Here is a 17,950-nt window from a genome sequence, read left to right as displayed (position 1 = left end):
GCAGCCTTTCCTGACAGTCATGTCCTTTTGTGGAGAAGTAGATGTGGAAATGTTCAAGAGTTAAGAGTTATTCAACCAGACTGAATGAGTGCTTGTTGGATGCCTGGGAAGGGGAATTGGGCATCTATAATTCAGCAAAAGGATGAAGAAAATCTCTGACAAAAATTACAGCAGATAGGCAATGAATAATTAAACATAGAGAATAGAAACGCTTAAAGACCTTGAGAATAATTTCAGTTCAAATTTAAAAAACATCTAAAAAAAGGATGTAGCAAAACCTGACAAAACTGCTATTTATCACGCTACTGAGGCTTAAGGGTAGACGTTACTAACAACCTCAAGGATAATTGTCTATGAGAAGCTGAAAAAGCAACTCTAGAACAGAAAAAAAAATTATGTGGATGTCACCAGAGCATCATAGGAGCTTACATGTTCTCAAAGTCTCAGTTCCTTGCTGTTAGGGGAATATATAGATGGAGTGATGGAGGTGAGGAAAATAATTATAATAAAACCACTATAAATGCAGAGTCTCTTACCCTCGCCTTTTCATTTCTTTTCAATAGCAGTTGTTTGAAGCCATGTCCTTGAGAAGAACACAATTTGTCTTTTGCAGGGCCAATACCAAAGAACACAATTTACCATTCTCCTTTGGTCTGGCTGTGATAAAAAGACTTTTATTGTGGTCTTCTATAACCTTCCTGCACATCATAAACTCAATCTACCCTGTTTTCTCTGACTGACAAAAGAACACAAATTCAATGGGGCTCAAACCAAGGCTCCTCATTCACCTTGCAATAGACAATTTTGAAATCCCTACAGGTCACATGACGATCTGCTATTGTGAGTGACAAACCAGACCAGTGTTATCTGAGATGGTAAAGTAAAGCTTTTCGTTCACAGCTCAAGGCAATAATAGTGTTAATTAGGCATATGCCTGGCTTACAGTTCCATTTCCTTCTACATCCTTAGAAATATATGTACTCGCTCACCACCGTAACAAATATGTAACTATAATAAAATTAGATGTCAAGGAAACCAGCACTTTAGATGTTCAGAAGGAGGTCATCAGGTAGGAATTGAAGATGGAAAATAGATGATCAGTTTGCCTTTACTGACAGAAAGTCAATGTTTAGTTATTAACAGTCACAAGTGCAGTTCTGTGCTGGAAAATTGTTCTTTCTTCTTTGGAGCTGAGTTAAACTTTCTCATTTGAGGAAATTAGCGGTAAAGAGAGAGCTGAACTGAAAACCAAAGCTCTCAGGCAAAGTCATCACTTTGCATTTCTAGCTTTACTTATGGTCAAGAACTTGGTATTCTAACCCTTACTGGTAAGAGATTTAAGCAGCAAAATTACACCAAGACGTAAGGTTGTAATGGGTTTCCTCCTTACAGTGGCTGGATTCAGCCCTCGTACATCCAAAGTGATTATAATCACTCCTCATTTTGGCCAAAATAAAACAACAATGATGATTCAGGCTCTGCGTCAAGAAGCCTCCAGGGGAGCCTTAGTTTGGAGAGTTTTTTCGGTTGGTTGGTTGGTCGGATGGATGGATGGATGGATGGATGGATGGATGGATGGAACGTTTACACAACAGACTAAAGAGAAGCCTTGAAACAACTATTTTTCACTAGAATACACAACAGTGTAAAAACAACTGCTTGGATGGGGTGTAGATTCTACAGACTGTTTGTGGCTACGAATAATATATGTAGGAGTGTTACTTTTGTTTTATACATTAACTGAAAATCTACAAAGCTGATATCTAGGTCCTTGAACCTAATGGGAGCCATTCTGCGGTAATCCAATGATTTATATCCTATTCTGTCAATAGACATCCTCCATACAGAATACAGAAAAGGCCACTTATAAGGCCTACAAAGCAAGGTTAGTCGCTTAGGGATGTGACTTAGGGTTTCAACCCTGAGAGTCACTTCTGACTTAGGTGTATCACCATGGTAACATAGGTTGGAAACCCCAACCTCATCTGCAGCACCAACAAGTGTGATATGAAATATTAACACAAGTGAAGGCCTAGCCTTCTGACCAATCACTTACATTGGGAAATGAAAAGATTATAAGAAAAACTACACTTACACCATGCAGTGTGATTCTTATTGGTAAAGCATATTCCGGTTCAGATCAGTAGATAAAAACAGAGAATAATCAGGCGTACTATAATAAGCCTTCATCTCATGAAATGGTTTTACACCCATAAAATTTCAATAGAACAACTAGAATAAGTTTTTAATGTCCTGAATAAAACCAGCAAAGTTTCAGTGTTCAACAAAGGCTAAGCTTAACCCATGAATTTGCTACAAGTGACACATTGTTGAGATGTGAAAGAGATGTGAGATGAACACTTCCAGCTGCTTTGTATAACCTAGTGCAGAGCTCTAACTGTTCTTACATCAGGTCATTAAATCTTCCACTCTTTGAAATGGGTTCTTGACATATTAAGTATACATTGGCTATTTTTCTTGTAGACTGCACTTTTAAAAGACCTCTTTGGCAGGTGAACAGTGTAAAAAAAAAGAAACATCATAAATGTAAATCAGTCTTTCTGGCAGGCATGAATTTTTAGGGATTCAAGGCGTTAAATAGAAAACTCTGTTTATTGGTGTATATATAGAGCAGTGGAAATGTATTTGCCTCTTTATAGTCTTCTGCTTTTGCACTTTTATTTGTAACAATCAAGTATTTCAAATCCTCACACAAGTTTTAATATCAGAAAAAAATAAGCTGAGTAAATAAAAGAAATGCAGTTTTTAAATGATGATTTCAATTAATAATGTAAACAGCTATTCAGACTCTACTGGCCCCATGTGAAATTTAATTACCCCCCTAAACCTAAAAATTTGTTCTGCGGCAACATCTGCCTCATTCGTCCCACTTTTCTTAGGGGAATTGTTAGGTTTCAGTCACATGTGTGGCCTGTTTGATTTCATGGCAAAATGAATACAAATCTGCTCTTTGAGTAGACTTACACAACATTGCCAAAAGTAATGTTGTCCTGACCTCAATCTTTTTGAACAACTTTGGGATCAATTAGAGCAGAGGTTAAAATTCTGGTTTTCTCATCTAACTATGAACACACTCCTAAACCTGGTGTAAGATGTTTACGGAATAGTTAAAGTTGCTATTCCTGGCAATGCTGGGTCCATCAACAAATTGGACTTTACGGATTTATAAAAGTATATCATCAAAATTTATGTATATGTAAAAGTAGACAGAAAAATACTCTTGGTAATTAAGTGTGTATCCAGTAGATTACTCTGTTTTAGTCTACTGATTTTTCAGTGGTGGTCTCTCTGGTCTGCTTTGAATCATTTTCCTGGTGCATATCCACAATGAACTTGAGGTTAATGTCACAAACCGATGGCCAGAAATTTATCTTTAAGATTTTTTTTGCAAGAGAGCAGAGTTCATGGTTTCATCAATTACAGCAAGTCATCCAGGTAACACCAACATATGTGACTGTAAGTATGATGGCCATTTTTTGAAATTCTGTGTTAGGTTTTATATCAGATGTAACAGAACTCCTAAAACGTCCTCTTTTGTCTCCTCTGTTGACAGAATAATTTATCAAAATCCTTGCGGTTCATCAAGATGTTTTTGGCATATGTGAGACATACTTTTGTGTTGTTTTTGATCAACCATGGTTTTAACTACTCCTTCATGGAAGCCATTTTGCCCAGTCGTTCTCCTATTGTTAAATCTTCAACACTTCCCTTAACTGAAGCAAGCGAGGCCTGCAGAGTTTTAGATGGTGTTCTGGGTTCGTTTATGAGACATCTATGCACTCTTGATTGTGATTTTGGTGAGCTGGTGTTTCCTTGGAAGCTTCATCACTGAGGACAATGGCTCTCACGGTGGTTAGCTTGACTCCCAAGGCTTTAAAAATGGCTTTGTAACCCCTTCAAGACTGATAGATGTCGATGAAAATGTTTCTCATCTGTTCAATAATTTCTTTAGATTAGACATTGGTGTGCTTTTTTTTCCAAGATCTTTAAGCCTACTTTATGTTGTCAGAAAGGATCTATTGAAGTTATTTCTAGATTTTAAAAGTCTGGATGTTGGGGCAACTACAAAAATTAAACTCAGATGTCCACATTTAATACATGATTTAGCAAAAGGAAAATATATTATACCCAAAGGCAACACTGGTTTGGATAGGCCTTGCCAGTTAATATATAAAATCATAACTTAAAAAGATATTAGATTTTCTCTACTCTGATAACAAAAAAACAAAAAAAAACAAATAGAAGAAATCTGTGAGGGGCAAAGTCACAGAGGTATACCTAGGAGGCAATTAACTACTCATGGAACAATGGGTTTTCAGTATGATTCACATGCTGTAAGGGTTAAGCCAGAAGTGATAAAAGTAGCAAACAAATAAATGAAAAAACATGATTAATACAAACATGCAGAGGACATCTTCTGTCATTTAGTCTATGTAGCTTATTCTGTCCAAAATAATGATCTAACTTCAAAAAACTAAGCTACTTCTCTCATCTTAATGTTGCCAGAAAGATGTTTCATTTTTATCTGTATCAAAGCAGTTATCAGTAATTAACCAGGGAAATAAATGCAAATAACTAACCCCAGTGCAGGGTATGAAATTGTGCAGCTCCTCCCTGTTCTCTGCTGTCATCCATAAGTGTTTAACAGAGGGATGATCCCTGATTAATGCTGATTCCCTTGTGTTTAATAGCACTCAGCGCAGCAGAGTGGCAAAGTGAAAACAAACAGATGAGACTACTCCCACGAGGTAGCAGGGGCGCAGATGGAGAGAACTTATAGATAGAGATGTGCAGTTGGACGGGGCTGGAGTCTGAGCAGGTGTTTGGACGCAGTATGGACATCATGTATTGCCATTTTTTAAGCACACGAGTGCCAGCAGGAAAGCAGAGGCCAAAAGGCTGAGGATGAGACACAGGACAGACTGTGACAGGCTGTCCTTCTAGCAGTGCAAATTATCGCTCCTGCATTATAATAAGTTCTGTGTCGAAAAACAGCATGCATGTGCAGACCTGTCACTTTACAGCAACAAACTTCAATGTGTTTCATTTGGATTGTACATGATTCCAACACAAAGTAGTACATATTGGTAAGTAGAAGGTAGATAATAAATGGCTTTGATCTTTTTATTATAAATAAAAATCTGAAAAGTGTATCGTGCATATGAACAAGCCTCTTTGTAGAACCATCTTTTACTGCAAATACAGCTGCAAATCTTGTGGGGCATGTCTCTACCAGCTTTGAACATCTGGACATAAAAATCATTGCACTTCTGGATTTAGAGTGTCAGTAAAGATTTATTTTTAGATCTTGTCGCAGATTCTCAGTTGGATTTTGGCCTATGGCTGGACTTGGACATTTAAGCGCATAAATATACTTTCATCTAAATCAGCATTGTATCTCTGGATGTATGTTTAGGAATATTGTTCTCCTATTCATTTATAAGCTAATAGTATAGTAGCTATTGTGAGCATAATACCTAATTTAGAGTGATAAATCATATTTGTAATTAACAGCATAACATGCTAATGCTAGCATGTATAGCAAATGTTAGCATTTTCCAAATAAAGATGCTGCATTTTGGGCCTAAAACAGCAGAAGGCTACTCACCTGGTTGGACCATCAGAATTTCTTCAGGAATTTTTCTAGTTGTCCTGACACTTCATAAATATGTATTGATCTATCTTTTACATCAGATAAACAGGTCAGTACAGTAGTCCAGTTAAGCTTCTACCATCTGAGGTTGAGTTCTAAAATCAACTTCTATCTATCCCATTGTGCCGTTGAAAGAGTAATTCATTGTTTTGTTACTTCTGGACTGGACTACTGCAACTCTCTGTACACTAGGATGGACAACTCTCTTCTTCTTGTCTGCAGCTGGTCCAAACGTTAACTGCTGACTGGTGAAAGAAGTGGCTGCCTGTATGTTTTAGGGTTGCTTTTAAGATTTTACTTTTGGTTTTTAAATGTTTAAACAGTCAGTTGCCTCCTGACTTATCAGGGCTCTCACCCAAGCATGTTGCCAGCAGAACTTGCAAGTTTTAGAGGCTAAGACTCGTCTTGTGAGCCGAGGAGACAGAGCTTTCTCTGTTGCAGCTCCCAAACTCTGGAATGATCTTCCACTCACTATAAGGATTACCAATACCTTTAATGATTCTCTTTTAAAAACGTTTTACGTGGCTTTTAATTCAAGTTCAGCAGGAGTATGAGGTAATAGTTCTTATTTTCTTATCTTTCTATTGTTTTAACGTTCTTATTAACTTAGTCTTACTGTAGATGTCATTGCTTATTTTATGTTTTTATTTCTTTTTTTATGGACCTGTACAGAACTTTGGTTACTTTGGGTGTTTAAAGTGCTCTATAAATGAAGGTTAATTGACTGATTGATTCTAAAACCCAAATAAATGACACTGATATTTGTGACTTTATTGTGACAAAACAGTATATGACTTTTTTTCTAATACAGATTTAAAATGAGTCTTAAATGTAAGACGTGGCGCATCTTTTCCCCCACAAAGATCTCAACTACAGCTCAAACTTCAGAAAAGTGGCTGTTTAAGGTACGGTTGTCTGTCTTCCCTGTGTGGGCTGGAAATGATCTCTTTATGTGAGGTGCTCTTGCAATAATGTTGCTGAAATTCAGAGCACCATGCTGTGATCCTGGGGCACAACCTGATAAAACTGTGTCTTCCTTCAAGCAACACTAACAGAGTTATCAAGGACTCTCAAATGGTAAACAACTTCACAATTTCACATGAAGGAGTGCTAGGGGTGGGGGTACCTAAAAATGCAATTTTTCAGCACAAAAACATTGGTCAGTGAAGCAGTACATGGTGAAAATGATATATGGTAAGCGGCTAAATTTAATATGAACAGACAAAAAGCACAAGGATAAGCAAAATAAAATGCTAGAATAATTCTGCAAACCCTTGAAAGTAACAAGTAACCCCTGAACCGATCACAGAGCCTTGGATGTAACATTCTTTGTTGCTCATTGGCACAGTAATGGAAGAGCTTCATGGGAAAGAAAACCTTTCAAGGGTACCTCTTTCTTTCCCTCCTGCCTCTGAATAGAATCAGAGCCATCCTTGCATTATACATTCCCCATTTTGCAGAAGATTGAATTAAAACATCCTTTGTTATCAGAAACATTGCTCATTTTCCGAACTGACCAAAGCACCGGCATGAATAATTATGTGAGAGGCAATGCTCTAAAGTAGCCACAGATTTTCATTAGCGCCTGCAGACAGAAGCACAGGGAGAAAAAGTGGTGGGGGAAGCGAGTCTCTGGGCCTGTCCATATCAACAGTGATGTATCACACAGCCCAGCGAGTCTTAACCGTTCAATTAGGAGCACCGCTGAGGCCCAGCCTGTCAGTGGCAAAGACCAGCAGAGACCTGGAAAAGATCAAGAGCCGCTTCCTCAAATACACTTCAGGAGGCAGGGCCATCAATCTCCCTGACTGTGACCGGCAGGATGGCAGGGGCAGGACCCCCAGCGAAGCCAGGGCCCAGCTCAGAGGGCAGCGCAGGTAGCTCCATTCATCGCCATCAACCAAACTAAAAATGTATGAGCTCATGACCTTCACAGTGGAAAGGAGGGCAGGGGGCTAGCATCCTGAGCAGAGAGGGGATAAAATTCTCCTGCTCATCAGCATTTCTCTGGACACCAAACAGTATTAGGCGAAGGAAACTGCTGATCCTTGGTTTGTTTTGTCCCTTAAGTTGGCATCCGAGTCCAGCAGGGGAATTTAGTTGGTTAATGTTGTGAGAAGGGTAACTGGTTCAAAATCATCAGATATCTTCAAAGTGTTTATGCAGTTTAATTTGACTGTCCATGGCATAGCAGTAATATAATGATATCAAATTTCAGTTGCCACTTTTTACACATGATATTAATTAGTGCTACTGTTAATTTAAGACACTTTATAAGGAGTTCAAATGAATAATAAAGCACAATAAAAGACAATTCATGAGGCCTTTTTTTCTGTTTCAAATCAATTAGCAGTCCAAGTATAAATCTTTAACAGTCCATTGCAAAAGTATTTACACCTCCGGAATCTTTCCATAGTTTGACACATTAAAGCCACAAACTTTAGAGTATTTTCTTGAAATTTTTAGTATGTGATAGATCAGCAAATGATAGTATAAAACTGTGAGGTGGAAGGAAAGAGGTTTTCAGAATCCTAAACAAAAATCAAAGTAAACCCAAAAACTGTGAAATGTGTATGTATTTAGCCCCCCTGAGTGAATACTTTGTAGAACCCTCTTTCTCTGCTGTTACAGGAAAAATGTTTTGGCGGTTTGTCTCTACCAGGTTTGTGCAGGTCAGTGCAGAGACTTAAATGTTTTGCCAACTTGTCTGACCAGATTACTTTCTTTTACGCGTTTGGACTGTAAGGCCTTTATAGAACAGCTGTATTTATTCTGAGATCAAATTACACACAGTGGGCGTCTATAATACACTGCTATTTTAGGATCCTAAATTTGAGTTGCTAAAATGCTTTGCACAATATTAAGCCGAGGCTAGCTTTTAGCTATAAACTGTATAGGTTTCCAATTATAAATCATTAATGTTAGACAAAGGTATTGTAAAAAGTAACAGCATTGAAGAGTTTTCTTCATTGATTTGTTAAATGTTTTGTTTCATTGCGCCCTAACAGGTTTCCTTACTGCTCATTGCAAAACTATTTCCAAAACCTGGACAAAAAGACCTTTACACATATAATTACCAAATAAACTGGCACTGATAAATGAAAGGCAATTGTGTTTACTTCAGATGAAATAAGGCTCCAGTGAAAACACAATGTATTTTAACCAACCATTGAGCTTTGATGGCAACTTATTGTATTTACAGGGTGAACAGAAACAAATAAACAAGTAAATAAGGAATGATAGAAATGCAAGAACAATAATCTTAAGGCAATGACAAAAATAATTAACCAAGACAGCTGAATAAATTGACTGCCTTGATCACCCTTACGGAGGGTTTTTCTGCTCTCTGCATTTGATCAAGTGGTAACTGTTGTTCTCTGTTTAATGACACAACCATTGTGTTGGGAGTGTGCAGACTGTTTTTAGTGATTAAGGCTTATATAGCTGTAACAGATGTGAAGCTTATTAATGAAAATAGATACAGTGCCCAGCCAAAGTATTTGCACTTCTTGAACTCTTTCACAATTTGCCACATTGCAGACACAAACGTCAACGTACTTTATTAGGATTTTAGATAAAACACCAACATAAGGTAACACAACATGACAAAATGGAACAAAAATTACACACAGGGGGAAGTGAACTGCATTTGTTAAGCCTCCTTTACTATTACACCCCTTAATAAAATCACATCCATTCAGATGTCCCCTAATGTCTAAATACTTTCTGCTTGTGTGTAATTTAATCACTGTATAACAACAGCTGTCCTGTAAAGGTCTCAGAAGTTTGTTAGAGGATTTTGGTCAACAAACATCATAAGGATCCAGGAACACAGCTGGGTCAAGAATAATGCTGTGGGGAACTATAAGTTAATAAATTTGGTTAACTAGTAGTTAATAAAACAGTGTTTTCAAGTTTAAACAACCAAAGGTAAAGTTAAAAAACCTTTCTGTGCTGTTCTGGTTTCATAAGAAAGGACATAAAAAGCCGATCTATTTTAGATATGTAATAAATCCATTGAGCTGAACTGCAACTTATGATGTGTAATAATTCAATGGTGCTTGACACTTTTCTTCCCAAACTGCTTTCTCAACCTGCAGTACAAAGTTATCACTTTAAATAAGCCAAATACACATAACTAATGTGCTCTCATGAACACGAAAGTACAGATAATTCCAAATGAAAACCTAATTAAATGATATTTTAGCTCTTTTCTGTAGCAGCGGATTCGACAAGGCAGAGAGAAAAGAAGAGACTGGCATGTCAATCCTGTTTAAGGCGTAAAAGCAGATGTTCTCACATGTTTTTTAACCTGCATTTGTTCGACAAAAGGCAGATTGTTTACATGTTAAAAAGCCATACTGGAAGTTGCTGACAGAATTCAGGCAATTATTCCTGTGATCTACGGTGGATATAACATCACACCATAGACTGTCATTATTTTTCAGACAACTGCATGTAACGTCACCAACTGGTAGCTCAGCTTTGGAGGTCTGTTGAGGTTTTCTTTTAAGTTAAGGAGGGATTGGGTAAAGTTGAAGGTAGTAGAGGAAAGATTTCTCCTGTTGCTCTAACAATAAAGTTAAGCTGCTTCATCTACTAGCTGTGATTGAAGGGGAGGATAAAACCTGGGGTAAGTAGATCTGACAGGGGTTTTGTAACTGGATACACGTTTTTCGAGGTTTTTAGTGACTTGATCCCACAGAAAAATCTCTGCTACAACAAATAAATAGAAAAAAATCTACAAAAAACAAATGTATTTAAGCATTTAGCTAAATCATCAGCCTAAGATGTAACTAAATCAAACATATTAATAAGTATTGCTTTTGCATCCCTTAGCATTACTGGAAAGAGGACAAAAAAGCCACAACAAAATCTTAGAAGGTGAAGATAAAAGAAATGAAATAGATGAGAAACTCTGAGATTTAAAATGTTAGGTTTCAAAACAAACACGCAAATGAAATGAGACAACATGAAATCAGTAATGTCACTTTTTGCCAACAAGAAAATAAATTGAGTTCAATAAGAAGTTTTCACTTTGCTTTACATCATAAAGAGAAAAAACAAATAAATTAAGAATTTAAACAGCTTATGTTAATTTCACACTTGAATAAGTTGAATGTAGTGGAGATATCATGTGAACATCTATAATGAGTATGTTCCCCGCTAATTTGAGTGAGTGAAACACAACACATTACAAGGCAGGTGCACATACTAAATTGCACTGAGCCCTGGATTGTTAAGAGTTGCACCACCTTGGCCTTGTAACTTCTCTGCTCTCCAATTGGCATTTCTGAAAAACACCATCAAACATAGATGTCACACGTCAATATTTAACACGACTGGCTGCCGTGGCAAACTCTGCCTGAGGGCAGACTGATGCAAAAACAAATTTCCAAGAGGTTGCAAATTTCATCACAGGAAACTGTTCAATTCAATTCAAAATTCAATTCAAAAATACTTTCTTAATCCCAAAGGGAAATTAAATGTTGTTGTAGCTCATATTATGAAGGTTTCCTCAAAGAGCCATTGTAGATGCTGATGGCTGTGGGCAGAAAGGATCTCCTGTAGCGCTCCGTCTTACAGCAGATCTGAAGAAGCCTCTGACTGAAGACACTCTGTTGATGTAGGACAGTCTCATGAAGAGGATGCTCAGGGTTCTCCATAATGTTCTTCATTTTATGAAGAATCCGTCTTTCCACAATGATCTCCAGAGGTTCCAGAGGAGTCCCCCAAACAGAACCAGCCTTTTTTATCAGCTTGTTGAGCTTTTTTAAGTCCCTGGCTCTGATGCTGCTTCCCCAGCAGATGATGGTAGAAGAGATCACACTCTCCACAACAGACTTATAGAAGATATGCAGCATCTTGCTGCAAACACCAAAGGACCTAAGCTTCCTCAAGAAGTACAGTCTGCTCTGTGCCTTCTTGTAGATGGCTTCACAGATGCATCTCCACTCTAGTCTATTGTCCAGGTGAACACCGAGGTATTTATACTCCTGCACCACCTCCACTTCTTCTCCCATGATAGAAATAGTTTTTGACTTATTCCTGTTTCTCTTAAAATCTACAATCATCTCCTTTGTTTTAGTCACGTTCAAAATGAGATGATTGTTTCCACACCATGCCACAAAGCGGTTCACCACCTCCCTGTACTCAGCTTCTTGACCATCTCTGATCCACCCCACGACTGCAGAATCATCCGAGTATTTCTGCAGATGACAGGTGTCTGTCTTGTACTGGAAGTCTGAGGTGTACAGAGTGAAAAGGAATGGTGAGAGTACAGTCCCCTGTGGTGGTCCTGTGCTGCTGACTACCTGGTTAGACTCATAACCCTTCAGTCTCACAAACTGTGGTCTGTTTGTCAGGTAGTCTTTGATCCAGGAGATTGTTGAGGCCTCCACCTGAGTCTTCTGGAGTTTCTGACAAAGCAAATCAGGTTGGATTGTATTAAATGCACTGGAGAAATCAAAGAACATGATCCTCACAGTGCTACTGGCTTTGTCCAGATGACAGTGGGTTTGTTGAAACAGGTGTATGATGGCATCTTCAACTCCAACTCCACAGCGATAAGCAAACTGAAGGTGGACCTGATGGTTTACTGTTTGCTTACTCAGGTGGGCCAACAGGAGTCTCTCTAGGACCTTCATGATGTGAGATGTCAGGGCAACAGGTCTATAGTCATTGAGGACTGATGGGTGAGTTTTCTTTGGTACTGGAACAAGACAGGAGGTCTTCCACAACACCGGAACCTTCTTCTGGGCCAGGCTAAGGTTGAAGAGGTGCTGCAGAATCCCACAGAGCTGCTCTGCACAGGCCTTCAGGACTCTAGGGCTGACATGATCTGGACCTGCAGCCTTATTCCTATTCAGTCTCTCCAGTTGTCTCTTCACCTGGCTTCTTGAGACACACAGGTGGAAGGGGGAAGCAAAGGAAGCATCAGCATCTTCTGATATGGTTGAAGGCAAACATGTAGAAGCAGAAGGGTCTAGGGCTGAGGTGGAAGATAAAAAATGGGAGGTGTTACTGGACAGCTGTGGGTCCTGTGGGTCAAAGGAGGGTGGGATGTCTGTTTGGCTGTGAGCAGGAGAGGAGGATGCGAAGCTTGTTTCTGAACTGAACCTATTGAAGAATGTGTTCAATTCATTGGCTCTGTCCAGACCTCCATTGGTCTGATCATCCTTCTGCTTGAAGCCTGTGATCTTCTTCATCCCTGTCCACACATCTCTGATATTGTTTTGCTGGAATGGAGCCTGCTCTCCAGCTTCTTCTTGTACACCTCCTTGCTGTCTCTTATCTTGACTTTAAGTTGCTTCTGTATAATCCTCAATAATTCTCTGTCTCCCTCTCTGAAGGCTCTTTTTTTCTTGTTAAGCAGGTCCTTCAGGTCATTGCTGACCCAAGGTTTGTTATTGGGGAAGCATCTCACGGTTCTGGTGGGGATGATGTTATCCACACAGAAGTTTATATAGTCGGTTACACACTCAGTCATGGCATTGATGTCCTCTCCATGTGGCTGGCACAGTGCGTCCCAGTCTGTAGCCTCAAAGCAACCTTGCAGAGCTTCTTCAGGTTCCTGTGACCATTTTCTCACAGTCCTCTTTATTACAGGTTGCCTCTGAACAAGGGGCTTATATTTTGAGCAGAGAAAAACAAGATTGTGATCTGATTTGCCTAGAGGAGGTCTTGCTGTAGAGATGTATGAGTCCTTGACATTTGCATAAAACAAATCCGATGTTTTGTTTTCTCTGGTAGAGCAGCTGACAAATTGTTGAAACGTTGGAAGTGTAGCAGAGAGTGAAGCATGGTTAAAATCACCAGAAATTGCCACAAAAGCTTTGGGGTTTTGTGTCTGTAGCTTAGCAACAACTGAGCTGATGGCATCACATGCAGTGTCAGCAACAGCGGAAGGTGGAACGTAAACTGTTGCCAAAATAACACTGGTGAACTATCTGGGTAAATAATATGGACGAAAGCTTACTGCCAACAGTTCAATATCTGGCCTGCAGAGATGACACTTCACAGTTACATATCCTGGATTACACCATCTGTTGTTCACAAGTACTGCCAGTCCACCTCCTTTACATTTGCCGCTCCTCTTTAAATCTCTGTCTGCTCGTATGGTTAAAAAGCCCGGCAGGGAGATGCTGGAGTTGGGGATATGATCCTGCAGCCATGTCTCAGTAAGACACATGATACTGCATGCCCGGTACTCTGGCTAGGTCCTTTGTAGGGCTTGGAGTTCATCCAACTTGTTTCCCAACGATCTCACATTGCCCATCAAAATCGACGGAAGAGATGGTTTGAACTTCCTCCTTCTCTCTCTTCTCTTAGCTCCTGCTCTGCATCCACGGCGTCTCCTTTTCAACTCATCAGGGATTTGGTGTTGTAGCTGAAGTATTATTTGAACTTTTGAGATATTAATCAGCTGCTCCCGGTTGTAAGAAACAACCCCGTTGCCATGGCAATGCATCATAACAAAAGTCCAAAAATAGAAAGTATTAAGAAAAATCCTACAAGCTGCACAGCATCCGACACTGGAGTGGACAGTCATCCAAAAAAAAAAATCAACTGTATCCACCACAAGAGGAATAGTTCCCAAAAAAGAATAAATCAGAATCAAAAGTAACAGAGCTACTCCAACCTGCTGCCACCTGGAGCGGCGCAATTCTAGAATGATCAATTCTAGAATTATGTTGCAGCTGTTTCAACATTTATGCACCTACAGCTAAAAAGAGACTGGGATAGATTTGTTGTGCACATAAAAAATCCTGAAGCACGGTGGTGGAAATATTATAGTTTGGGGCTGCATTTATCCATCTGGGTCTGAATAGCTTGCTTTGATTTATAGGTTCTGCAACTTATGAAACAGTTTGGAACAATAAGTAGCTGGAAAAGGGGGATTTGTATCAGGATACTTATTCACACCAAATAATAATTCTAAGTGACAATAAGCAAATCCACCAAGAAATATGGCAATAATGGAGCATCAATTAGTTTACACTGATATGGTTTTATTTTAACTATCAGAAATTACATTTGGATAAACACCTACAGTGAAATAAGCATAAGACATTTTGAGGCAAAGTGTTTCCCTACCATTTAAAATGCAGAATAAAATCCACTACATTTAAAGGGCTATACATTATCCAGTTTGCAGTTTTCCAGTAGCTATGTGTGACACACAGCAAACATCAGGTCAGATAAGACCAAAAATCATAGTTCTGGGACACCTGCACTGCTATTATATTTGGTGTATTTAAATGTAAAAGTTTCCCTGATTTCCTTCATGGCCCCTATATTTTTATCTGAGAACAAAACATTAACAAACATCCTCACATATCTAGTTATTTCCCCCAGAATATGCAAGCAGTTCTTTGTTTTGGGTTCTTACCTGCACATTTGGTCCTGGCCCTTAGAGGAGGTCCAGGAGCTCCGGTGCCACCCTCCAGAGGTCTGGTCAGCAGAACACTGATCTCGTACTCGGTGTCTGGATCCAGGTGGCCAATCTTGTGCATGGTCTTGTCTACAGGCTGTAGGTCATACATGGTGCCCGACACAGTGCGGTACTCGACCTGCCTATCAATTATCGGACCGTCCCCGTTGATAGAGTTCGCATTCAGCTGGATCCAAAGGTAGGTGGCTCCAACAGCAGTCAACTGGGGTGGGGCAATAGGCACTGGAGGCTCTGGGGATATGAAAGGTTTAACTCACGTTAGACTGTTACGGTTTACTGGCAGGAAAATTTGATAATATAAAACACATTTGTTTATTTTCTGTTTTTTGTGAACAGCATAGGCATTTACAGAAGATTCTGGATAAAAACTTGCAAGATAACAACCAGGTCATCTGAATTACGATCAACCAGATCGAAATTCGCTTACAGCTCACAAAGAATATTTTCTCTTTTCTTCCCCCAGTCATCAAGGTATTAAAAAAAAGCCAATCAATAGTTCCAGCTTGATGGATAGAATATCTCATCAGCCGAAGCAGAGAGTCATTTAATCACAAACATTTAAAAAGAGATGCCAGCTTTAAAAACTTGTGTAAAGCTAGTCAGACCTTTGCAAATGCTGCTCCCATTGAACAATCTATTGATTTCAGTCAGAACACTGCTACTGAAAGAGCTCAGGCAGTTGACAATTACTGGGCGTGCTCTTTCTCCCAGCAATTCAGGTGCTACTTTAATCTCTCAACTCGTGGCTTTTGCAGAATTTTGTAATTCTGTTTAAACGGTCTGATGAGAGAATGTAAAACTCTAGTGTCCTTTTCACAGAGGGAAAAGTATTTAGTTGCTTTTCTAAACAATGCCGGCATGTAGCAAAGGTTAACTTAAAATACTGGCTTTGCATACATGGTTTCACTGTTTACAGAAGTACAGTTGTGAAGAGAATTAAAGTAAATCTCATTTATTAATCACGTGATTTAATTGCATTTAAGCCACAAAAAATAACTGATTTGCTTATTAAAAAGATAAAAACAAAATGTGCTTTCATTAGAAAAAATAAGGACACTCTACCACCTAACAGCTGATCTAAGGCCCTATCGATCAAATAATGTCTGTGAAATGCTTCTTGTATCCGTATGAGGGACATTTGCTCTAGTCCTCACTTTCAGCTACCAGATGTTTGAGGGGTTTTCTGTATATACAGCTTGTTTCAAGTCATCACACAGCATCTGTGCAGAACAAGTCCTAATCAAGTGAGATAAAGATTGTTGATGAGACTCGAGTCCCTGACCTCGAGTCAGAGTCAAGTCTCGAAGCTTTAGAGCGCAAGCAATTTAAAGCAAATCTTTAGCTGTAGAATATTCATGGATGAAAAACTTGTAGCAAACAAAAAGTGAACACATCTTTGCAACAATTATTCAATACATGCCAACTATAGTTCAGTGTCAGACTCTCAAGTGTAGGAACAATCCATTTGACTTTCTGCAAATCTAACTGCACAAGTGTCTGCAGCTCACAATGTGAAAGACCTTCACACAATGGCCTAGAAGTATGCAATTAAAAAGGGACACTTGTGTTTGGTGGACTATGAGAAGTATTTCACGTATTTCTGTTGTACAGTTGTCAAATGAAGGTAACAGCAAAACTAATGGTGAACAGGAATCTTAAGGTGTTCTTCACCTTCAGTGAGACTGGATTGTTAAAGAAGAAACTTTTTTTCTTGAGCACACATTCATTTCTTTCTGTAAAACTTAGCGCTTACTGACAACCTTGAATGTGACCTTTTCTTTTTTATGTCACCAATATTTGTCTAATCTTGTATAAACCATGTGCCATTTCTAGTTTAATGAGGTTTCTTGAAATGTCAGACTAATTATTTCTACCTTGGGATAGATATAAAGATTTTAGCATTTCCTTTTTGTAGCACACTAAAGACAGGCAAGGGGGATGTAGCTCTAACAGTTACAAGATTGTTAATAAAATCTCAATAATAATGCAATAATGGTTCGGTTTCCTTTGTTTTCAATAAAATGTCTTTCATTGAAACCCAAGCATCTACCATTGTCACACACTACAACACATGTAGATCTGATTGATAACCGCAAATAGCTGTAATGAGCCTAAACCTAACTGAAAAATGGTATTAGCTGAGGTTTTCATTTAAAGAATGAGAAGCCCAACGACAAATTTGAGGTATTTCTTCGGCAGATGGTTACCTCACTCCGACCTCCGACTCAAATCCCTAAACTCCTGCTAATCCGAGCCTCCAGTGTTGCCTGCAAACATCACCTAAAAGGAATCAGCTAATCCCCAAGGTCATCGTCTATAGTTACATGGACAGCACCAGTCTGCTTGTTGGAGCCAGACAAGACAATGAGTTGACCCAAAATCTGGGTTCAACCACTGGCTAGTTCTGATGGGCTTTTATGGTCTGGTATGTTTTTAAAGGGGTTTAACTGAGTTAGGCAGAAAAAACATTGAGATCAATTTAAGGAACATAAAACAACAAAGGGTCACATAAAGGTCAAGTATAACTCATTAGAGAAATTCCTAGATCTAAGTAAACAAATGTGATGACTCACTTGGTAGATTTTACTGGAACATTTGCCATCATGCTCATGATAGAAAAGCATCTTATGATGCAGAAGACCAAATGGCCAAATTATTTTGCTTCTGGCTCAGTCATGACTGGTTAAGAGAGAATCTAATGAACTGATTTAAAAGTAATACTTCGTCCAGTTCCTCAGACATCCACATATAAAGAACAATATGTGATAGACCAAAACAAAGTAGTGCATTATTTGGAACTGGAAATCTAATGTTACCTGTTT

General features: G+C 38.9%; 1 protein-coding gene across 8 annotated transcripts in view; it reads right to left on the bottom strand.

The window, feature by feature from the left end:
- LOC124870310 (receptor-type tyrosine-protein phosphatase mu-like) overlaps positions 1-17,950 on the bottom strand; it is a 247,633-nt gene that overhangs the window by 127,883 nt on the left and 101,800 nt on the right. For all 8 annotated transcript variants that reach the window (XM_047368913.1, XM_047368912.1, XM_047368914.1 and 5 more), the window contains exon 7: positions 15,066-15,359. In XM_047368913.1, the coding sequence (XP_047224869.1) occupies positions 15,066-15,359 (294 nt within the window). The remainder of the gene's footprint in view (positions 1-15,065; positions 15,360-17,950) is intronic.

Source organism: Girardinichthys multiradiatus, chromosome 6 (genome assembly GCF_021462225.1).
Source record: "Girardinichthys multiradiatus isolate DD_20200921_A chromosome 6, DD_fGirMul_XY1, whole genome shotgun sequence".
Lineage (NCBI taxonomy): Eukaryota > Metazoa > Chordata > Actinopteri > Cyprinodontiformes > Goodeidae > Girardinichthys > Girardinichthys multiradiatus.
The sequence above is the reverse complement of the archived record's forward strand: the minus strand, read 5'-3'. Positions and strand labels throughout refer to the sequence as shown.